Here is a 24,898-nt window from a genome sequence, read left to right on the forward strand (position 1 = left end):
GATCTGTGGCAGGAACAATCCTCCAGCAGAGAACAGGCAGCAGCCGCGTTTCTGCTCTTGCGGCGCGGCTTGCAGTCTGCAGCAGCAATAACACTTCCTCGGCTCTCCCCCAGCAGGGAACAGGCAGCGGCGTTTCTCCTCTTCACGATGCGGAATCAGGTTAGTGGCACGTCCCGCTGCGCGTTGCACCGGTGCCGATTTTCAAGGTCCCAGGGGGCGGGGCTTCCGGCCGGCACCTCACGCGAGACCGCACTGCCTGCTGGATGTTGTAGGCAGGCAGCGCGCGGTACGCGGTGGACTCCAGGCACGGGTGATCTGTGGCAGGAACAATCCTCCAGCAGAGAACAGGCAGCAGCCGCGTTTCTGCTCTCGCGGCGCGGCTTGCAGTCTGCAGCAGCAACAACACTCCCTCGGCTCTCCCCCAGCAGGGAACAGGCAACGGCGTTTCTCCTCTTCACGATGCGGAATCAGGTTAGTGGCACTTGAACAGAAACACAATCATCATAACATACCTGCCTACAAAAATACTCAACAAACAATTTAGGCAGATCCAAAGTGTGCAATGTCATAACCTTAACCCTCCCTTGGAGACACCCAGCATTTAACATGACTGAACATAGAAAGTAAAATATAGATATACCATGTATGTACTTAAAGTTCACCTGCTGCTTTTGCTCAAAACGTGAACCCCACCCCTATTCTATTTACAAATATTTCAACATGGTAGACAATTTTAACCCTCTTCAAATTCTTCTGTCTGAGAATTCATGGTGTGAAACTGATGCCTAGTCTATTTGTTAAATATTTTAAAATATAGAATCATTTCCTATTGTATTTGTTAGGGAGCTCCGAATGAAGGTAAAGGTCTTCCGGCTTGGATGTATGCCTTAACTACATATTTAATACAAGGTGTTGCATGACATCATTACATCATTAGCTCTTACCACACAAATATGGATATATCTGTTTGTTTCGAGGGGCCAACAAACCCCCCCTTTTTCTCCTAACCGCCCATTAACTCTACTCTACCCTGGCCTTAACCTTAAGACTACCCTTACCCCCTTCACCTTTAACCATCCATGAACCCTAAATGTAGCTTCACCTTGTTTACCTCTACCCACCTCTAAACCCTAACAGTTCTCTTACTTTCCTATATATCTACTCCGCCCTATACCCTATAATCACCCCTTCTTCTCTTTACGATCATCCAACTTTAAACCATAAAATCATCCTTAGCTCCTTTTATCCTACCTCATCCTGAAACCTTTACATCATCATTGCAACCTCTACCTCTACCTACACCTAAACCATTTTGTATGTCATAATATAATTATCTTTTAAAAAAAACACTTCTTGGTAAAGGACTGCATGATGAAAACAGAAATACTTAATTGTGCAGTAAAGGCTGCATCATAAAGGGTGTGTGTGGGAAAGACTGCTGGGTAAAGGCTGTTTTCCTTTTCATTGTATTGGTCACTGGGTTAAACCATGCAAATCCTGTTCCTCTTGTATTTTACCTGGGGTCTACATTAGCAAATACTTTTCTACAAGTCGAAATACAGTGTAAAAATAAAAATAATCAATCCATAAATGCTACTGACTCTAAAACATATCGTCCACAATAGTACTTATAGGCGTTTGGCCTTGATCATTGAGGTCAACCATTTTCAGCACAATCTGTGTAATACAATTACTCTTTTTTAGCAAAAACACACAAATTATTTTCAATCAACTTCAGTATGGAGGGAGAATTGTACCATCATTAATTATGTGAGCAATATCACAAATCCATGAATTGGAAGAACATGATTGAACAAGAAGAACTTAAAATTATGATTTTTTTACACTAGAAAACATATAGTACAATTAATTGAGGATACCATGGGTAGAAGGGGCTCAATTTATACTTGATAGGAAGGAGCTTCTAAAAAAGAACATTGAAAGTTCCTATGGCAGCTTCATCTCCTTACGTTAGGATGAGGTAGCAATGCCTCCATGCCCACATTTGGACTCAAATGCTTGAAACTTCAGCCGGTCTAGCAATGTCAGATGGGACCAATTGATAGGGCCAGTGTTTGGGACGGTTTTATTTGGTCTGGGTCCCACACGCTTGTCCACTCATTCAGGCATGTGACGTTCACTGTGGGTAAATCAGAGAAGAGTTGCAAGGACCAGAAGTGTGCATGCTGCACACTTATTTTGCACATATGTGTGAGTCAACTCAGAATCATATATTTAGAATGCATATTGTTCATTTATTCCACTCATTTGCTCAATATGGGAATGCTCAGTGAATTGTGTCCTATCAGAACCATGTAAGCAGTTCCTTTCTTCCAAGATTGTCACAAATATTGTTGATTGATTAGTTAGGCTGTGTCCTTGCCCCCAGTCACTTTAATCTATACCTAGCAGACATCGGACGTAATTTAGAAGTAACGGAAAGTCATGCCCCAAAACTCGGCAACGTTTCTGTACCAATCATGCAGTACGCCAATGACATAGTTTTACTAAGAAAAACCCCAATAGGCCTGCAACGCTTTCTAATTATGTTATTGGCCTACCTAGCACAAGAAAACCTGGAACTGAATAAAGACAAAACAAAAGTGCTCCGGCTAGTGGAGGGGAAGAAACTTAATTTCAGATGGTCAATCAACAACTCAGTCCTCAAAGAGCAGGTCTCATATAAATACCTGGGGATGACCATTGAGCAGGGCAACACAAAAAAAGGCACATTCTGGTACTAAGAGGCAAGGCGCAGTCACTAATTTACACATACAGGCAACTGCAAAAAACAGTAGTCAACTCCTATATATCAACCAAAAACCACAAGGATATCTAGCCTCGCACTACATTCAACATCTAAAAAAAGATTTTATAGCGTACCAAATGGGCATGCATCCATCAAAAGATGTAATGCCCTCTTGGAAACAACAAACCGAAAGTTTCAACTGCAGATTATGCGGATACCAGAAGGAAACACTGACGCACTTGTTATGTACGTGTCCGGCCCTACTGGCTCTAAGAAGAAGGCATCTACGGGGAATTTTTATCATACTAAAGATCCGCACTTGCAGACAAGCGGTGATAAGCTGGCTAGGAGGTGCCTCTTCCATTCTGTCATGCCGGGGAGTAAAACAAAGTAACAAAACTGCTACAGGAAACTGAACAGACAAAGGCACCTACCATCTAGTGCAAACAGTGGCCAGGGAAAGAAGAACTTGGTGGTAGAAACGCCATTTAGCGAAAATCTCGCCCCGGATACACACACTGTGCTCTCATGCTGTCGCCAGCTTCAGTCTGAAACATCCAGAAACACTGTAGACTATCAATTCGATGACTTCCGGTGGAGCCTCAACGTGACCCGGTAGGGAAGAACTTGCCCTCCCCTCTTTTGACTGTGTTTTAACAAAAGAAACATGTCCAGAGAGGTCCTTTTGGGGCAGAACATTTTTACTTTTTATTGTTAAGAATACATGTCATTTTATTTTCATCTTAACTCTCTCTCTTCTCCTTTCTGTTTTTATCCATTCAAATATTGTAAAGGTTTTTAATAATCAAACAAAATATTGATGATGATGATTAGTTCATTTAAGGTTTTGGGGGTGTAGGATGCACCCACACCTTAGACAGAATCACATAACACAATACCTATTGATTGAAGAAAATATAGCCTTAAGAGCATATTCATAAAATATCATCAACGAAATCCGAATCCAAACATTTTCAAAGTCTTATCTTTAGTCACAGATACATTGCAGATGTTCTGACACAAAAAGGGCTGTGGCCATAAACTGGTTACAAAGAGGTATTAGGTGCAGCAATTATTGGGCCATCCCTTGATGTATTGAAAGTATAATCCAGTTAATCAGCTGCCTTGGAGCTTGCCATAACATATTTAAAAACCATTGCCTCTGAGGCGGTTCATTCCTTTCCATCATTTTGTCTATCACCTGCATGAGTCGCCCCACCTGCTCCTCCCTCTCTGATCCTGTCGCTCGGTTGTTGAAGGCACAGACCCTCCACCCACAGCTCTTGACCAGCTCTTTAAGCTCCTTCTCAGATTTACAGACAAAAGTTTCTATAGTTTCACCCTCCAGGTCCTCTTTCCTTGAAAACACGATCACCGTGAACTGTAGCGCCTCCTTCCCGAAGAGGCGCTGGATCCTCTGCACGGACTCCCGCTCCTCCATGGTGAACCGTCCGGCCTGGAGCAGGAGGAGGAGGGCGTGTCGGCCTGGGGAGGAGAGCTCTGAATAACTCTTTATCTCTGAGGAGAGCTCCTGAGCAGAGAACATGAGAGAAAAGAAGTCTGGAGTGTCCACCACCACCAGAGGCCTGTCCCCCCACACTCCTTCCCCTCTCTGCCACTGTCTGGTCACTGACACTGCTGATGCTCTGGACTCAAACTCCTTCCTCCCCAGGATGCTGTTCCCGGTGGCGCTCTTCCCAGCTCCAGCACTGCCAATAAGAAGTAACTTCAGCTCCTCTCTCCCTCTGTTTGAACCATCTGTGGATGGAAAAGGTAAGAGTGTGTTAAATCCAAGAAGATACACTTTGTAAAATACATGGAGGGGAGATGTACTGCATGATAAATGGCATAATAAATAAAAGAAAACTATTGAGAAAGTTTTTATAGGAAATGATCAAACATTTGTTCTCAAGTTTCAAAGCTGATATAAACCAGATTTATAATCTAAAAACATACTTTCATTAATCTGTGTTTTTCTTCCAGTCACAGACCACAACAAGCCTTTAAAAATAAAATCCAAAATATTTTGGCTTATGAATGAAAGTGTCTTTTGTGTCACTGATAAATGTAGACACTCATCAAGTCATCATATATGTACTTTGTCACTGAACCCCCTGACAGGCCTACAAAGAAACTCAAAAACATTGCAAGAAAAAGTAAAAACAAAAGGTAAAAAATGCTGTCTTGTAAACATGGGGACTATTAGACCTGTCAGCCCTAGGGTGCTCTTTCCCTATTTTTTTTCACCTTCGCCTCATTTTTCCCACCTACTTTTTGTTGGCCTTGGGTCTCTGGGCACCTTCCCATTGTTTCCCAATGTTAAGATGCAGGCGCTCTCTTCCCCTAAGATGGCTGCCACTGACCACTACTACTGCAGCGCGGTCTTTGTAGACGCACTCTAGTAGCCAGGAGCTGGCCGGAACCCTTAAACAATGTTGCGATACCAGCCTGCCAGCCTGTCCATAGCTAGAATGAGGGAAGCTCCTGGAACCTTCTAGAACAGGGGAGGTAACACCAACTGCCACTGCCAACCGCCAACTGTCGCTATATAAGGAAAGGGAGGGAAACTTTCCAGTCAGTTGGGGCATCACTGACCTGGGGGACCCACGCAGGAGATTTAGGCGGTAAGGCCTAGTCAGGGATCTATGCCACTGGGAGTGACAGGGCTTAGGTGCTGCCTTCCAAGTAGAGTGAGGCACCCTGAACTAGCCCACTGATCTGGCCCGGCGGGAGGGGAACCCAGGGACCACCTGAAGTGACCTGCTGAGGAAAGCCTTCAACTCACCCCCCCCTCAAGAAACCAAGACTCTACTTCAACCAAAGGGCGCCAGAACCAACAAGCGTCAAGAAGAAACTCCCCTGCGCCAGTCAGGACTACTGGGGATCAGTCAGGTACTGAACTGTGCTGCACCTGCGCCCCCATGCTGTCCTGCCTAACACCCCCTGACTGAACTGCCTGAATTGCTATGCCCCTGAGTAGCGCTGTGGACTTCTTACTGTCAAGCGCTTCCTTGTATGCCACCTGAGAAGCACTGTAATTGTGCATCAAGCGTCCTCCTGCCTGTCCCGGCTCCCAGCGCTGTACCTGTGGTGCGGGATAAGTACGGTGCCCCCGGAGTGCCGCTGCGACTTCGCAGCGCTCCTAGAAGTACTCACCGCCACATTCCCTGTAAAGCGCGGGACCCGAAGCGCTGATGTATGCCCCCTCGGCGGCCCCCGGTAGCAGGAGAGGGCCACCGCAGCGTCACTGAGGGCCACGCCCGACCCGGAGTGTGGAGATCCCTGTGGCGGCCCCCGGTAGCAGGAGAGGGCCGCCGCTGTCGATATCACCGCCGCCGTCCGGCCCAAGAGTAGAGAATCCCTGTGGCGGCCCCCGGAGCCTGAGGTAGGCCGACACATACTTCAGCTGGGCTGCACTAGGCCTGGAGGCCCTTCACCCACATCACGTGACGGGGGCCACCCCCGCCAATGCCGCGTCCTGATTGGGCCGTGACCGAGCCTCCCGGGAAGCGAGTCTCTAAGTGTCTCCTGTGCCCGGCACCAGCGTCCGCTGCCCTATCAATGGTTGAGGCTGTCGCGCCTCTACTGCACCGCGACCTCGCTGGTCCCTGGGCCCACGGAGCAGTCAAGAGGCCTGGGACCGGCGAAACCTTAGCGCGGGGCTCACCTCTGAGCGAGAGCCCCCCCCCCAGCTTCCGCCAGCCCAAGAGGAACTCCGCAAAGGGCTGAAGAGGACCAGAGACTTCAGGTAAACCCCCGGGGAGGAGGGAGGAAGGCCCCGAGGAGGCTCTGAGTTCGCCCCTCCCCTGGGGGAAGACTGTTGCCGGTCTAAAATAGCCCAGTTAATGAAATGTTTTCCCCAAGCTTATGAAGTGGTTTTCCTATGCTGAATGAACTGTTCTGCCAGCCTCAGGGTTCGTACTTTTACCTACAAAAAGGGTTATCCCTATGTGCTGAGATGACATTTATGCTTAATGAAATGTTTATGCCTGTTTAGTATAGGCCCTGGACTGCTGATTCTGACCTACTGTCCTGGGGTAAAGTTAAAGGTTCATTAGGCTCTATACATGGTTGGCCTGACCACTGAAACTTTTACTTCTGCTAAGTAACTGGTCTACATTTAATGAAAGTCCATTCCTACCTAATGAGAGGCCTGTTCACTTAGAATGGGATGTTGCATGATCTTTACTGAAATGTTTACCTTTCCCAGATGAAATGCGTACTTCTGACTAATGCAGTATTTATTGAAATGCCTACAGCTATCTAATATTTAATATTAATTCATTTTGGTTATTATTACTGAGTGATGCAGCCCATGTGTTTTAAGAGAAGCTAATAAGTTATACTCCTGTGAATTTTTAATCACCCTGATGCCAATCCTACATAAATAACTTATTGATTTGAATCTAGCATTCTGGTGTGGTCTCAGTCATTGTGTGTGCATTTATTGTCTCAGTGGATGCGCGTGCTGTGTAGTCACTAAACACCTAAGCTTTCGGGTGCCTACCTGCTCATGTCATGCTACCCCTGGGGAACTGGTGACCCCAGTTCCTACAGGGACATATGTTTGCAATAACTAATGTAGACAGAGCAGTGGGTGCCTTTCTTTCAAAGGTAGTTGAAATAGTCCTATCATTGCTTTAAAATACATGCATGGCTGCCATATTTAGTACCAACTGTTGGCCATCTTGGAATGGTAAAACAACGATACCCTATGGACAATAGCATTCCATTATGATCGCCTGGATTTTTATTTTTATTTTTGGGAGTTTTGAATAGTGCGAAGTAGACTTAAAGGTATCACAGAGCTTTACATGAGCACCAATTGCTTCCAGATAGACACATTCATTTTTGTTAGGCACTGGGAGATTAAGTGATTTTCTCAGAATCATTGGATGGTGAGCACCCCTGCCGAGACTTGAACCCGGTTCGCCAGCTCTGAGGAGTAAGTAGTCAAGTGGAATGTGCTGCACCACAGAGAAATGAGGGGCAAGCAAGCAACCTATTCGCGCTGCCTGGTAGCTGCCGTATAATCTTTAGAAACAGTCAAACAAAAAGATGAGAAGCAAAGAAATGAAATGAGCACTTTATATACCATAATTCCAAGGTAAACATAGCAAATGACTGGTGTGGACTGAAACATTACCTCATGCTGTTTGCTATCATGGATGGAAGAAGATTATAAATGACTCACAAACAGACCAGTTGGAGAATAAAGTGGACCAAAAGGGTCTCTAGGTATCTATATGCTTACATATTTAGGAGAAAGGATGTATGTATTATTTAATTATTTTTTATTACCAGATTCTTGCAAAAAATATCACAAAGTAAATCTTCTCCTCGAGGGTTTTTTGGAGGTCATATACAACTCCAAAATCCTTCCATACAAAGGTAATTTTAACATTTTATGTAAAAAAAATACCTATCTTATGGCTTTAATACAGACGGATGTATGATTGAACAACTACTGATTAAACCACGAATTCCTAAACCACGAAGGCTAAACAACGAGTATAGCCAAACAACTAAATTTTTCACCATGAGTTCCTCAACCACGAAATAAAACACCTCGTGACTGGCCAATAGATGGTGCTATTGATTTTATTTTCCCTCCTTAAACGTCCTTTTCAAGAGTGGATGTGCTCCTTTAAAAATGTATTTTTTAACCTTCTCTCCTAGTTCATATTTTGCTATGTGTTGCAGCTGCATAGTGGAATGCATCAGTCAGCCCAGTTTCTTCCGAGTAAGCCCACTCGGATATTTATCATATACACATTTTAAATGTATTGAAGCATTCTGCGCTTTGCAAATGACATGCTTCCAGGCCCCGGGTGCTGTGAGCGGGAGTATGTGGCCGGCCGGTAGGCTCCCTGTCCGTCCTGAGGCAGGATAGAACTGCATGCGAGCAGATAACACTTTCCCATTCATACGTCTTTAAAACTAAAGAGAACAGCAGCCTTAGTCTGTTACATTTAAATTAGTAGCATGGTATGGACAAATTCATTTAGTGCCCCCAACGAATTTGGCCGGGATGAGACAACAAATGGGACTGAAAGCAAATTTTTTTTTTTTTCTGTAAAAAATGCATTTATCTTTTAAAATTCAGTCAGACAGCAAACACAATTATAAATGCTTGGGATCTTGTAGTATAATTTTATTTTTCGCTTTCAGCATGACTTAACAATTCATACATCAAAATATTAATATGCTGTTATAAATCCCTATACATCATATACATTACATCAAATATAATCAATCAACGTGCAATACATTAACTGACTTGTCATTTTGTGGCTCAGGGGTTAGAGGCGGCAGACCTGGAAGCTGAGATCGGCCCTGGACCAGGGTTCAATTCCCCGCCTCGGCGGGTCTTGGGCTCAAAAATTCCACGGACTCGATAATTCTCGCTCCGGTGCCTTCTCGACTCACGGGTTCACACTCTGCGACTCTGGGCAATAGCTTGCTTAATCTCCACAACGGCCCCTCGCGGCGGGATGCCTGGCTTTCACCTTGTGGATACCCTGCCGGGGTTATCTCACAGGGGAATACCAGGACGGGTTCCCTAAGCAAGCGCCGGGAAACCCTTTGTGGGTAGCTGTGCGCTATATAAGCTCAAATACATTTACATTTACATTTTAATTACAACAGTGCCATCTACTGGCCAGTCACAATGTCTTTTTTTTCGTGGTTAAGGGAAGTTGTTGTTCGAGTAAGTCGTAGTTAAGAATGTCGTGGTTATGGATGTGTCGTTGTTCAGGATTCGTTGTTCAAGTCAGTCGTTTTTAAAACTTCGTTACAAAGGCTGTTTCCCCATCAAAAAACATAGTACACAGACTGCAGTTGGCAAAATAAAACAGTCCCTCTCCTAGGAGGGCCTGACAATGACAGTACAAATATTCTATACGCCCAGTTTCTTAGAGGGGATAACCAGCAACAATATAATTGACTACTACTGTAAAGTCTGAGGTTCCATGAAACAAAACATCCTATGCGTAGGCTTTAGTACAGAATTATAACAATCTACCATTAAATTCCTATTGACTTAAACATATGCTTTCAACAATCAATATGCTAGCATTACTTCTTTATTGTAAATTTTCATTATAATCAATGAGCAATTTAACCTTTATCATTGGCTTGTCATCATAAGCATTTCACACCTACAGTGTCGCTCCATAAGCAGGCAAAACATGCATAAAATAAAAAATATGTGCAAGATTACAGTGGGCAAAACAGGCAGGTGGACAACATATCAAGGTGTAAATATTTTGATACAAAAATATTGTGATACATAAATATCGTTGCCAAGAATATTGTTTTTTGGGAAAAGTAATATCCTTGTTAGGAATTTTTTTTTTTTTAATTATAGTTTTCTATAAAATAGCTGTAAAGAATATAGTTTTTAATTTCTTCAATGTGTTCTAGTTTATATATTAATTGTATGTGATACTATTGTTTGTATAATTGTTAATTGTTCTACGTATAGTTTCAATTTTCTTTGAGTAAGAATTTTTAATTTAATTGCTAATAGTAATTTGTAGTGTTGTACGGGTTGTTGGTGTTTTAAGGGGATAGGGTGAGATGTTAATTAAGTAAATATTTATTAGTAATTAATTAATCATTAACCCCTTGCCTGCTGATGACAGAACGGTTCCGTCATCAGCGTCGGTTGAGCTGTGCTGATGACGGAACCGTTCCATCATGACTCCGCCCACGCAAGGCGGAGTCAGCACAGGCGGGGAATACGCCCCGCACGCAAGGGAATAATATGTAGATTCGTGATTGATATTAATTGTGTATAAAATGTAACAGTGGCTTAATTTACTTATACAATAGGCGTGAGTTGCTACGTTTGTAGGTATATGGGTGGGAAATCAATTAGGTGACAATAGTTTAACAATTCAATTTTTATACATTATTAATTATTAAATTGATTATTAATTATGTGCATTAAGTAATACTGCACATTACATCATTTAGTTGCATGTTGCTAGTTGTGTAGGGGCATAGGTTGGGAAGTTAATTAAATAATAATTTAAAAAAATACATTATTAAGGTATAAATAAATATTTAATGTATTAATTATGTTGAAAATATATATTTTAGATGTATATCAGGTGTGGGCTGTTGAGTTTTTAGCGTTGTTGATTTTGTGTGTAAACAGTTATTAGTTTTTTTAATTGTATTACACTTATTATTTAGTCATTTATTTTGTTGTGGGTTGCTATGTTTGTTGGAGCTTGGGGTGGAGAGTTAATTAGTTCATTAGGTAATAATGAAATAACCATTATTTTGTAATTGAAAATTGAAAATACTTAATTATTAAATTGTTTATGAATATTGTAAATTGTTAATATGCATACGTATTTTATGTTAACTAATATTGTTTATATTAAGAGTTGTAGATGTTTTCTAAATTAATATGGTTTTCAAATATGTAATGTGTTTTAAGTGAAGCAGTTTACCTACTGTTGCTTAGTGTAAAGAGTAAATGTAACTCCCTCCAAAGTCCAATACTTTGCCTAGTGTTGCACAGACTTGAGTGGGGATTTGTAAATCTTAACTTTCCAAAGTTCAGCACTTTCTCTACCGTTGATTAGACTGCAGTAAAAATAGTAAATATTAGCTCTCCCAAGTCCAGCACTTTCCCTGCATCTGCACAGAGTAGAGTGGGAATAGTAAATGTAACCCCTCTGAAGTCCAACACTTACCCTACTGTTGCACCACCTGGATTGGGTAGAGTAAATGCAACCTCTATGAAGTGCAATGCTTTCCATACTGTTGCACAGACTGGAGTGGAATTAGTAAATGTAACCCCTCTGAAGCCCAACGCTTTACCTATTGTAGCACAGACTGGAGTGGAATTAGTAAACCCTACCCCTTTGAATCCTCCGAAGTCCAACGCTTTCCCTACTATTGCACAGACATGAGTGGGAATAGTACATTTAAGCCCTCTGAAGTCCAATGATTTCCCTACTGTCACTCAGCCTGGAGAAGGAATAGTAATTATGACCCCTCCAATGTGCTATTCCTTGGCTGCTGGTGCATAAACTGGAAATGGTAAATGTAACCCTTCTGAAGTCCAACACTTTCCCGACTACTGCACAGCCTAGAGTGGGAATAATAAATCATATACCTCCCAAGTTCAACTCTTTACCTGTGCTGCACAGTCTGGAGCAGGAATAGTAAATATTACTTTTTCGAAGTCCAACTCTTTCCCTAATGTTGTACTGTTTGGAGTGGTAATAATATATTTAGGCCTACAGAAGTTCTACACTTTGTCTAAAAATGAGTGGGAATATTATTCCCAGACTCCAGTACATCTGCTAAAATTGGCTAAATATATTTTATTTCCACTATATGTTTATAGTTTTAACTTTATAGTTTTGATTATAATGTATTGTTTTTTGCATTTTTATAAATTATAATGTGAATGTCTGTTTTAATTACTTGGGTCATTTATTTAATGTTGCCAGTAGGTAGTTCAATCAATCAATCAATCAAGCATTTGTATAGCCCGCTTCTCACCCGGAGGGTCTCAAGGCGCTTGGGGTAGGGGGGTCCGCTACTGCTTGAATAGCCAGGTCTTGAGTTGCTTCCTGAAGGCGAGGTGGTCTTAGGTCAGTCGAAGGTGGGTGGGGAGGGAGTTCCACGTCTTGGAGGCCAGGTAGGAGAAGGATCTTTCTCCCGTTGTGGCTCTTCGGATGCGGGGGACGGCGGTGAGGGCGTGGCTGGTCGATCGAAGCTGGCAGGAAGGAGTGTAGAAGTTCAGGCGGTGGTTGAGGTATCTTGGGCCTTGGTTGTGGAGAGCTTTGTGTGCGTGGGTGAGGAGTCGGAACGTGATTCTCTCGTTGACAGGAAGCCAGTGCAGGTTTCTCAGGTGTGCGGAGATGTGGCTGTGTCTGGGGATGTCCAGGATGAGTCGTGCTGAGGCGTTCTGAATGCGCTGGAGTCTTTTCTGGAGTTTTGCGGTGGTTCCGGCGTTGAGGGAGTTGCCGTAGTCCAGTCGGCTGGTGACGAGGGCCTGGGTAGTTATAGTTAGGACCTTTTTTCCATAGGAAGAGCGATTTTTGATTTGTCAAATACTTTGGTACCTTTTGTTGAATCTTCACGAAAGTTTGAAAAGTAATGGGTCAGTCACGTCAGTTGCTGTCTTGTAAAGTTCAGGGTGATCCGTCAAGAGGGGCTGAGAGAAAGAGGGTTCCTAAAAAATAAAACACTTTTTCTCCATGTTAATTTTTATAGGAAACTTTTGACGGGCTACAGTTTGAACTGCTGAACGGAATTACACCACATTTGGCAGGAAGGTAGCTCTTGGTCCAGAAAGCACTCTTTTTGTGTGTAAATCCATTCTGTAGAGAAATTTTAAGATTTCACAGATGCACAATTGTGGCTGCGGTGTATCCACGAACCCTCCAGATCTCATGCCTGAGATCTGATTTGCTGCCAACACTTCAAACCAGGAAGTGTTAAAGCCATCTTGTTACTCGGTGGAACCGAGTCTCAAGCAACATTTTTTAAAATAAAATTAAAAAAAGGGGCAGGGTAGAAACACCTTGACCCATAGGCCTGCTTAGGGGCAGGGGGTCCCACAGGGATACAGAAGGCCAAAAAAAAAGCATTTGTTTTTTAAATTTTCAGTGGGATTCATGGTAGATCCGCAAATCTGCCTACATTTATTTTAAATATGAATAACACACCAGTGCACTTCCAAAATAGTCTCTTTGATCCCTTTGCTATTTTAGCGTTTCACCAATAGTCCATATCCTTGATCAAAAGTCAATTCCACAGAACCAGAACGTGTAGAAAATTCAAGCCTTTATTTTGCCAACTTTATGGTCCACAGCCGATGCGCGTTTCGCCCCCTTCGGGCTTTCTCAAGGCTTTTATGGTGTGATCATGTATCTCAGTTCCAGTATCTGTATGCGATTATTAAAATGCTACTCATGTATCCTTATCCAGTCGATCTACCATATAATCTTAGCCTGAACAGTCATTAATGTTATTGCAGGATCCTTTTGTTCATATCAGAACTGTATTGTATCGAATCAAGCTTCCCAAACACAACCTTGATGTGAAGCCATGCTACGTTCCATAACCTCAGCGCGAGTACAGATTCGCTGTGTACACCGTCCCTGTGATGCCGCCGGATGGCTCATGGTCAAGTGGGGGATGACACAGGTTTGGCAGGGAAAGTTACACGAGGCATGGGGGTGCATGTGATTCTGGCACACATTACAGTGGTCTGGCAGGCTAAGTCTCCTGGGCTGGTTTACAGAGGCCCTAAAAACAGCCCACAGGCGACCATTGGGCACGTGCGCATCGCTCAATTGCCCCCCTTCCAAATCCGGCCGTGTTCATAGCAGGTCCGGACTGGGAACCCAAAGCAACCCTGGCACATTTAGTCAGACCAGCCCCCAAAGGATGTGTAGCGAGAGAGCCTGGCCACAAGTAGGGTTTGGAGGGTTTCTCCCCCAAGAAAATTCGGGGGGTAATGGCAAAATGGTGCATTCTACATCACACTTTTCAATATACATTCAATCATATTAGCTTTTAAAGCATAGCAAATGAAAAGCTTACAATGCACTAGGCTAGGACAATATTTAATGGGGCCCTTCAATGGTTCCTTCACTATCACCCTCCAATGTAATGTAATGTAAAAAAAAATTTGTAGAGCGCAACATACACCGGACGGTTTCTTGGCGCTGTTCACTAAATCATAAAGAGACAGAGGAGGGAGGGAGAGGGAGCTTATGTGTAAGCACTGCGGAAAAGGTGGGTTTTTAGGAGCGACCTGAAGTGAGGGTGAGAGGAGGAAAGTCTAAGTTCCAGTGGGAGAGAATTCCAGAGTGAAGGGGCCAAAAAAGAGAATCTGAGGCCTCCATGCTTTTTGCGCCTAAACCTGGGCATCTGAAGGAGAGCATGGTGGGAAGAACGGAGGGGTCTAGAAGGGACGTACGGGTGCAGAAGAGACGAGATGAAGGAGGGGCCGATGCCGGCCAGGGATTTATGGGTCAAACAGCCTATTTTGAATTTACAGCGCTCTGATACAGGAAGCCAGTGGAGGGCTTTGAGTAGAGGACGGACGTGATGGTGTTTTGGTTGATGGTAAATCAGGAAGGCTGCCTGATTCTGTATCAGCTGTAATCTTTTGATTTGGTATTGTGGGATACCTGCGTACAAAGCGTTGGCATAGTCAATCCGAGAGATGACTAATGCCAGCAACGTCAGGGTGAGAGCTTCGGTGGTCAGAAAATGAGCTATTTTACGAATTTTTCTGAGCTGGTGGAAGCAGGAAGACACTGTAGCACTGACCTGGTGTTGCATGGAAAGATCATGTGAAATATAGACCCCCAAGCTTTTTACCTTGTCAGCAGGGCGAGGGGAGGGGCCAAGGGCAGGGGGCCAGAAGGTGGAGTTCCAGGGGTTGAATGGGCCTCTGACAAGAACAAGCTACGTCTTGTCGGGGTTGAGTTTGAGATGGTGAGTGCCCATCCAATTGCTGATATGACAGAGGGTAGACTGGAGGTCCTGGGCCGCATCCTGCGAGGAGTCAAGATTGAAAATGAGCTGAATGTCATCTGCATAGTTAAATGCAGCGACATTCCTTCCCCGGAGGGAGCGGTTCAGGGGGGTGAGGTACAAATTAAAAAGAAGTGGGGACAGGGACGAACCCTGTGGCACACCGCAGGTGAGTTTCATCCTGTCAGCCGTAAAGTGGGAGAGTCGGACAGATTGGTGGCGGTTCGTCAGGAATGAACGGACCCAATCAAGGGCCATCCCTCCGATACCAGCCTCTTTGACACGGTCGACCAAGGTGGTGTGGTCGACCGTGTCAAAGGCCGCCGATAGATCCAAGAGAATCAAGGCTTGATGAGTGTTAGAATCGGCGCCTCTACGGAGTTCCTCCATTACAGAGAGAATGACCGCCTCAGTTGAGTGGGCGGGTCTAAACCCAGCCTGCTGGGGGTCCAAGAAGTTGGAGTCCTCAATGAAAGAACTAAGGATACTAGTTACATACGTCTCAAGTACTTTGCTTAGGTAGGGAAGAAGGGAAATGGGACGGAAGTTGCCCATAACCGTAGGGTCGGCAGTGGGTTTCTTTAAAATGGGTACTACCTCCGCGTTCTTAAACTGGCAAGGGACCTCACCGAGCAGAAGGGAGCTGCTCAGGAGGGACAGTGGAAGAGTGGGGCAGGCTGAGAAAGCAGCCCGGAGAATCGCGGGGGGGGAGCAATCTGTGGGGGAGCCAGAGGAAACTTTGTTAAGCAAGGAGATGAAAACGTCTTCTGATAAGGGGGGGAACTGGGTCAGAGAGTGAGGGTTAGTGGAGGGAGCAGCCTCAGTGAGGGGTGTAGTAGAGGGTGTGGAGGAAATACTATTTTTGATTTTGCTAATTTTTTCTATGAAGAAGCAGTTGAGGGAATCGCAAAGTGCTTGGGATGGAAGGGGTTTGATGGTCACCCTATCCGGATGTGAGAGTTCTTCTACAATGGCGAAAATGTCTTTGGATTTTTGCGCGGAGTTGAGGATTTTGACGGAGAAGTAGGTGGTTTTGGCGGCTGAAATTGCTTGTTTATATTCTCCCAGTAATTTCAAAAAAGGTGGTTTCTCTAAGGGATCATAGCTTCTACGCCAGCGACGCTCCGTTTGGCGGAGACCAAGTTTTAAAGATTTAAGGCTGTCAGAGAACCAGCGATGTGCGTCGTGGGGGCGCTTAGTTCGGATAAGCTTGAGAGGGGCGACCCTCTTCTCTCCAAAGCCCCTCTTTCATGTATTTTCATTTGTTTTATAGCTTCTTACCAGATTATGGTGTCGGAGCACTTTACATCAAACACACATAGAGACAATGAATAATATATGTGTAAGTCAGTGTATAGAAAATGTTACATAAGACCAAGGGCACTATGATGTGTAGGCATTTCTTAAGGGTACTTGAGCTGGAGAAGCACAAACTTGGGATTCAAAACGTAACACAGTGGTTAGGGTTACATGTGCTAATAAGACTTTACTTCTACCCAAAGAAACCCTTTTTTATCAACATTAGGATAATGAAAGACTGGAAATAACTTAACTTTCTAACATGTACCATGTAGTTTGCATGCAGCTCTTTTTGATGGCAGTTTATAGCTCACTGAGCTAGATTACTATTGTAATATATGAACTGTACAGGAACAAAAGGATATTATGTGACAAAAGCAGTAACCCACAGAGCTATGCACTTAACATACATTTATGTGATCTGCATGGTACACATTCTTGCAGCAGACATAATAGCCCTCTGAACTACCATATAGATGAGTTAAAACTACAAATAGACAAAACCCCAGCAGATAAATTAATCTCTAGAGATATCGTGACAAGTGTATTATGCTTGATATACAAAGTACTCTGCAGCTACTGCTTTAAAAACGAAGGGAGGATGAAAACAAAAGTGGTTGCTGTATTAGTTATGCCGGTATGCTGATTTTGTTACTGGGGGCCGACAGTGCAGCACTGTAAAACTGTCCTACGAGTAACAGAACCGGCCTTCCATCCTCCCCCTGGAAACACCCAATGCCCAATATGGAAGTCCGGCCTTAAAGTAGTGCCTGGAAAAAGTTAATAATGCCAGGAATAGGGAGGAGCTTCGCCGGCGATCAAGATGGCCGCGTGAGCTCGGAGCTCCGAAGACCTCCCGGTCCTCCGCAATAATCCTGCTATCTATCCTGTCCCACGATGGTGGGAACCGACTGCTGAGTGGGTCCTGATGCGGCGCCCGCTTTCGGAATGAAAATCGGACTTTCCTGGACTTAGTTAGCTCGACGAAGCCCGGAGGCTCCTCCCGTGTCATTGCACATCATTGAGGGGTACAGCGGTGCTTCCGTACGGGCGCCTCTTTGTCTGAGCTTAGTTCCACCGGGGAGCAACTCTGATATCTGCATGCCCCGCTACTCGGCCAACGTACCGGACCCTGGTTTTATCATCGTGTGTGTGGCGCGCCTACCAAGAGGATCCTTACCCCTGCTGGCCGTCTGGCCCGAGGTACCAACATGGCGGGCAAAGGAGACCTGGACAGAGGCAAATCCCAGCGGGTCACCAAAAAACCGTCCCAGTCCCAGTCTACTATCCCGGAACGCTTTTCCCAGTCAAGGAGCTCGCCGGTGCAGGTGGGCTGCACTACTGACTCGAAACGGGATGGATCACCGGACGATTCTGCCATAACGCTTCGGGACGTTCTGGGTGCGATCACGGGAGTGCAGACGGAGATGCACGCACTCCGGGAGGAACTGTCCAGTAAGGTCGACTCCCTGAAGATCGATATGAACCTCATCAGGACGGACCTCGGGAAAACCAATGACCGGGTGAAGTCGTTGGATCTCAAGACGACTAGCCTGGTCACTGATGTGTTTGAAGGCCGTGCGCGGCGCCAGAACGTCCGTATTACTGGGGTACCGGAGAAGGCCGAGGAGGACTCGGCTGAACTTTTCGTGGAGGAGCTGGTGCTTAAGAACTTAGCGCCGGGGGGCCTGAGTAAGTTCTTCTCGGTGGAACGGGCACACAGGATACCGGGGAGACCACCCAAGTCTGGCACTTTCCCTCGCCCCATCATCGCACGGCTCTTTAACTTCAGGGACAGAGACGCTATCCTGCAGGCGTCGAGAGCCGCGGGTCCTTTGCGATTCCAGAACTCAGACGTGAACTTTTTTCCGGATTTCACCCAGGCGGTGCAAAAACAGCGTCAGAGCTTTACCGGGGTGAAACGAAGACTGAGAGAAATGGGCCTGCGATACTCCATGCTCTACCCTGCCAAGCTCCGCATCGAGCGGGACCACCGGACTTTGTTTTTTGACTATCCAGACGAGGTGGGGCACTGGCTGGATACCCTGCCACAGGAACGACGCGAACTGGCTGACCAGACGGAGGATTCCACCCGGGGCGCGGAAGCGCAGGAATGAATATTTGTTGTTTGACGTTCTGTGAGCTGGGTAGCCGTATGGGACTTTCACTTCAGACACTGCTGCTATGGTTTGACTCGTTTTGTCAATAATATGGGGGATGACGGGGGGTGATAGGATGTCTCCTTTCTCCTCTGTGGGCTTTTTGTAGGTTAGTTAAGGGGCGACAGGCACACTGCTAGTTGGGGTGGATTTTAGTCTTATGCAGGGGTGCAGGGTGGTGGGTAGTTGGGGTGTGTTTTTTCTACTTCTTTTCTTGTCTTATTCTTTGTCCTGGCTGAGGTCTTATTGCGCTGCTATGTTACTGCTGTGGGCGCCATTGCGGGCATGGGTGGGGGGAAGGGGGCGGAACGTCCCTGATGATGGGGGGTAGAACTCTTAACTTGTTAAGCTGGAATGTAAACGGGTTGGGGGACCGTATTAAAAGGGGTGTGGTGTTGCAAATGCTCAAACGTTGTTCACCAGATGTGGTTTTCCTGCAAGAGACCCACCTAGTGGGGCACACTTGTAAAGCTCTGACCAGACGTGGTTTCAAGATGGTGGCACACTCAGGGTTCTCTTCGGGATCACGAGGGGTGGGCATCATGGTGCGCATGTCCCTCCCGCTGGAGGTGGAGTCGGTGCTTGCGGATGAGAGGGGCAGATATGTTGCTGTGGTGGGCAAATGGGAGGGCCGCACGCTAGTTTTAGTTTCGGTTTATGTTCCCCCGGGGCTACAAGAGACTACTTTCAGGGATCTAGCTGGCGCCATTTTGGGTCTCCCTGAGGGGCTGCTGCTTGTGGGTGGTGACTTTAATTCTGTCATTTCCGGGGACCTGGACCGCTTCCCATCCAGAGATCTGCGTCCTTCCCAGTCCTGGCTGTCTGACTTCTTAGATTCCATGGGGATGGTTGACTGCTGGCGTCTGTTGCACCCCTCCCAGAGACAGTACACGTTCCTCTCCGGCGCCCATGGTAGCCTTTCTAGACTGGATTACGTCCTCACTCCGGCTGCCCAGGCGCAGTCCGTGCCCACTGCGCGTCTCCTGGCTAGGGGCATTTCGGATCACTCCCCGGTTTGGGTCTCCTTTGACTTTCGAACCCCCGTGTCCTCGCGGGTGGCTCCCATCAACCCTTGGTATTTTCGCGACCCGAAGACCAGGTCGCTCCTGGCTAAAGCTATGGATCGGTACTTCGTCGAGAATACAGGATCGGTTGCCTCGTCTGTTTCCCTTTGGGAGGCCTTCAAAACTGTGCTTCGCGGCGAGGCCTTCTCCCTGATTGCGGAGGTCCGCCGGCGGCGGGACGAAGACGTAGTTCGATTGGAATCTGACATTGCTGCATTAAACTCCCAGCTGGAGCTGGGCCCGTCTCCCGAGCTACTCCACGCTCTCTCCCTCAAGCAGTCTGAGCTTCGGGCGACCGCCACTGACGCGGCGAAAGCCCTGAGCAGGGAACAGCAAGGCAGAATTTATGACGCGGGTGACAAGGCTGGCAAGCTCCTGGCGTGGCTAGATAGAAGGGAACTCGCGTCTCGGGTGGTCCCGGTGCTGACCAGTGCGGAGGGCCTGTCCCTCACGGACCCGGCGGCTATAGTTGGGTCCTTCGCGGACTACTTTGGGGAGGTTTACGCCTCGGCGGACCCCCTCCCGGAGTCTGCGTCGGCATCCTTCTTGGAGGACATTGAGCTTCCCTGCCTCTCGGACCTCGAGCGCGACGATATGGACAGGGACCTAACGGTGGATGAGACGGCCTTGGCTATTAAATCATTACGCTCGGGCAAAGCGCCGGGGCCAAACGGCATCCCGGTTGAGCTCTACAAACTCAGGGCCGACGCACTTGCGACACCTCTGTTAAACATGTTCCTTGAGGCCCGCGAGGTGGGAGAACTCCCCCCCGACCAGCGGCTGGCCACCATTGTGGTGATACATAAGGAGGGGAAGCCTCGCGATCTTTGTCGATCCTACCGACCCATCTCCCTCTTAAACGCCGAACCCAAAATTCTGGCCAAACTATTGGCTAATCGGTTGTTGGGAGTGATCTCGGACCTGGTGCACCCGGACCAGTCCGGTTTCATCCCGCATCGGAATACGGCGCTCAATCTGAGACGGCTTCACGCAGTAATGGCGCGTGTCCATCTGCTCCGAGAACCCGCTGTCCTCGCCTCCCTCGACGCCACTATGGCATTTGACTCGTTGGAGTGGAACTACCTGTGGGCAGTTCTGGCCAAGTTGGGGTTTGGCCCCGCTTTCATCGGCTGGGTCCGGCTGCTGTACTCCGCTCCAATGGCCAATGTGACGGTCAATGGTCGGTTGTCTGCCTCCTTTGCGCTGCACAGGGGCACTAGGCAGGGTTGCCCGCTTTCCCCGCTCCTATTTGCCTTAGCACTTGAGCCACTGGCGGCCTGGATTAGAACGCACCCCGATATCTCTGGGATACCGTGGTCCCCGGGTTTCGAGGACCGGATATCGCTCTATGCGGACGACATCCTTCTGTACCTCTCCTCTCCATGCCACTCGCTCATAATGGCCTTTGAACTCTTGCGGACCTTCGGGACCCATTCGGGCCTGGCGATCAATTGGTCTAAATCCTCGTTGTACGTACTGTCCGGAGACACGCCGCGCCTCCCCCGTGGGTGCTCAATTCAGGTGGCCCAGCAGGGCTTTCGGTACTTGGGCATCTACGTGTCGCGGGACTCCCGAGCCCGGTACTCGCACAACCTCCTCCCGCCGTTGGAGCGATTGCGCCGGGACGTCGAAGGCTGGAAGAAGTTGCCGATCTCCCTGATGGGTAGAGCTGCGCTTTTTAAGATGATGGCGCTGCCTCGCTTCTTATATGCCCTGCAGAATACACAGGATCCCGTACCGGCGAAATACTTTACTGATATCGAATCACTGCAGCGGGCGTTGCTGTGGGATGGTAGGCCGAGAATCTCGTTGGCTAAGTTGACTATACCAAGTTATGACGGGGGCATTGCCCTACCTGACATAAGGCGCTACTATTGGGCGTCCCAGCTGGCGGCAATCAATCATGGCCTCTACGGCCCGGCGGTCAACCCGGGCTATGCTATGGATCGGTGGCTAGTGGGAGATGGGAATTACTATAGAGCGTTGTACTCCGGATCTCTGGATCGGAAGCTGACAGGTCCCACTATGACGATGGTGCGTATATGGCGCACAATTACTAAAACTCTGGGCTGGCATAATAAGGTTACTATGGCCACCCCGCTGTTTGATTCGGATATACTGGGGAAGCTGTGGCATACTAAGGGCTTCGACAGGTGGGACACCATTGGGATTTCCAAGGTGGGGGACATGGTGGCCAGGGGACGGGTCAAGTCATTTGAAGTGCTGCAGTCTGAACACCAACTGGCGGCGACGGAATACTTCCGACACGCCCAGCTTAGTCATGCCCTCTCTCCCTATGTAGTGGAAGGGGAGCCTATCCCTGAATCATCCCCCCTGGAGGATCGGGTGCTGGACGGCCATATGCCGGACAGCGCTATCTCCCTAACGTATAAAAAACTTATTAATGTACGAGTGGACTTGCTGGTGCGACTGAGAGAGCTGTGGGTGCATGACGGTATAGAGGTGGATGACGAGGAGTGGCAATCGGCGATCTCCTCCCCCAGGGAGGTGGCCATATCTGCACGGCTCCGCCTGGTGCAGCTGAAGATACTGCACAGAGTGTATGTCACCGGCCCGAGACTTCTACGTATGGGGCTTTCTATGGACGGCATGTGCCGGCGGGGGTGTGGTATGCTTGGGACCTTCCTGCACATCATATGGGAGTGTCCGGATGTGGCCCGTTATTGGAAACGTGTGCATGAGGTTATGGAAGAAGTGACTGGTGTGGCCCTGCCGGCAGAGGCCCGGAGATGCCTCCTTAACATCTGGGGCCCGACCGACTACAATGTCGCACAGACCCGCTGGGTCACCCTGGGCAATATGGTGGCTAAGAGAGACATCGCCCAGAAATGGGGTGTGCCTGCTCCTCCCTCGCTCAGCCTATGGGAAACTAATATGGACTGGTGCATGCTGCGTGAAAAGACGGTGTATGTAGCCAGGGGTAAACCTAAAATGTGGAGATCTGTTTGGGGTGCCTGGAACACTTATAGAGGTGATATTTGCGACCCCCCTGTTGAACTTGATCCCGAGATCCAGCTTTCCCCGTAGTGCCCCCTACCTGTGGCTCCAGATTGTTTATCCTGCGGTACTACTTCCCACATGCCTCATTGTTGTCATTGTCAGTGTGTTACCTTGGGTGTGCAGCACCCGACCTCCTGCCGCCACGCAAGTCCGCTGAATCTGTATTGTCCTCAGCCTACCCTCTCTTCCCTTCTTTTTCTCCTGTGCCTCTTGCACACTTCTTTTTCTTGGCCTTCTGGGCCCTCTTATCTTATGGTTTACTTGTTTCAGCTTTGATGTTATTTAAAAATTAAACCTGATTGCTCCTGCTTCCGATATGGTACAGGACCTATCCTATTGCCTTAATGCTGCCTGGCCTCCGGGATGTATGGCTGAATAGCGGTGTACTTTTTCCTATAAATAAAGGTTTTCCAAAAAAAAAAAGAAAAAAAAAAAAAAAATAATGCCAGGAATAAAGTTTCAAAGGAAACTCTCCCTCTTACTTCGGTCCAGCAGCCAGCTTCCTCTGTTGTGGAGAACGAGAGGGGGCGGGCTTGCACACACTTAGTCAGGGGCAAGTGTGTTAGAAAACCAGCCTCCCTTAAAGGGATATCTAGAATTTCTGAAGGAGTTGTTTTGGATGACAATGAGGTGTTAGCGCCAGCTAGTGGAGAATTACATTTAAACAGTTTTGGTGATGTCTAGGATGATTGTGCTTCCTCTTTGGCAACCAGACTTGACATTCCTATTTTTGGAACTACATTTTATTGGCTAAAGCTGGGGTTTCTGGTTCTTGTTAGAGGCTCCTTTCACCTGTCATTTCTTCTGATACTAGCAATTTATCATTAAATAGTGCAGCTTTATCGACTTGAGTTTCATAAAAGGTTTGTCCAAGTAGTCATTCTGTGGTAAAATCTGATCTAAACGGTTTGGGCTTGCTGTAAATCTGATGACCAAAGCTAGTTCTTCAGCCTATGACGTTGGTGGAGTAGATGCTTTTTCTGTCAGGGCAGGTAGCGGACCTCTTAGGATGGGTAGGTGGGTGTGGATTGATACTGAGGATAGGGGTAGCTCTGCGTTGCTCGGCCAAATTACGTAGCCCCCCAATGTCTACAAGTAATGGCGACTAGCAGGCCAACATTATTTCGAGGCTGCAAAAGGGCATCAGGTGCAGCGAACCGCCGTTGAGCAGGTTTCAAGCTTCCTGTTCACCTCGTCGCAACCATGCAAAAAATTCTGAAGTGATTTTCCCAAATTTCATTACCCAACCACAAACTTTCTCAGTTAAAAAAAGCGGTAAACTGGAGACAATTTGATGGTGGTGTGGGTGATGGAGCTCAACCATCCTGCAGTGGTGTTCGTCAGGGGGCTTTACAATAATAGTGACAATGAGTTATCTGATTTGAAAGAAGGTAAGCTTGCTAGCAAGGATGACTTGTCTAACAGCCTTTTTCTCTCCAAACTAGGGGGGATAACTAACAAGATTTCCTGAGCTAATATTTTGCAGATTAAAGTATCTGAAAGGAGTTGGAAGGAGCTGGAGCGTTTTTTCAGGTCATCTGACAGCACCAACATGAAAAGCATTCAACGCTGTAAAAGCCCTTTCCACAGGTGAGCTAATCCTTGATAGTCATCCTAAGTTAAATGTTTGTAAACGTAAGCAGATGGAGTTGCTGAGGCTAAGGTTTGTTGCCATTGTGCGTCTCCTTCAATGTTGCAGAATGTAGTTTCTCCTAAACTCGATACAGTTCAAGACAAAATGTTGGCATCTGACACTAATTCTCAAGGAGAGAAAGATGGTAAGAACAAAACCACAAGTTTAAAACAACTTCCCTACATGAGGCTGTCCATGTCCTTTGGTTCGGCATCTGAATAAGCATACTAAAGTCATTTGCAATGGGGAATTTGTGGATGTTTTCAAGTTACTGCATAGGGAGATCCAATCCAAGGAAGGTTCTAGGGAGGAGGCTTGGGAGCTAGCGAAAAGGCCCAGGGTTCCCACTAATATTGATTCCTGGAGCTCAGCATTGCTTATTTTTGCAATTGTTAACTGTGAAAAGTTTCCAGATCATCCAGTTTCAATTTTCAAATACTTGGATACAATT

At 46.7% G+C, this 24,898-nt stretch overlaps 1 protein-coding gene across 1 annotated transcript in view; it reads right to left on the minus strand.

The window, feature by feature from the left end:
- Positions 1-3,436: 3,436 nt before the first annotated feature.
- The window catches only part of LOC147718088 (GTPase IMAP family member 2-like), a 70,129-nt gene continuing 48,667 nt past the window's right edge, over positions 3,437-24,898 (minus strand). Inside the window, exon 3 of the mRNA XM_086919255.1 lies at positions 3,437-4,507. Coding sequence (XP_086775381.1) covers positions 3,822-4,507 — 686 coding nt within the window. The 3' untranslated portion in view covers positions 3,437-3,821. The remainder of the gene's footprint in view (positions 4,508-24,898) is intronic.

Source organism: Lissotriton vulgaris, chromosome 4_2 (assembly GCF_964263255.1).
Source record: "Lissotriton vulgaris chromosome 4_2, aLisVul1.2, whole genome shotgun sequence".
NCBI lineage: Eukaryota > Metazoa > Chordata > Amphibia > Caudata > Salamandridae > Lissotriton > Lissotriton vulgaris.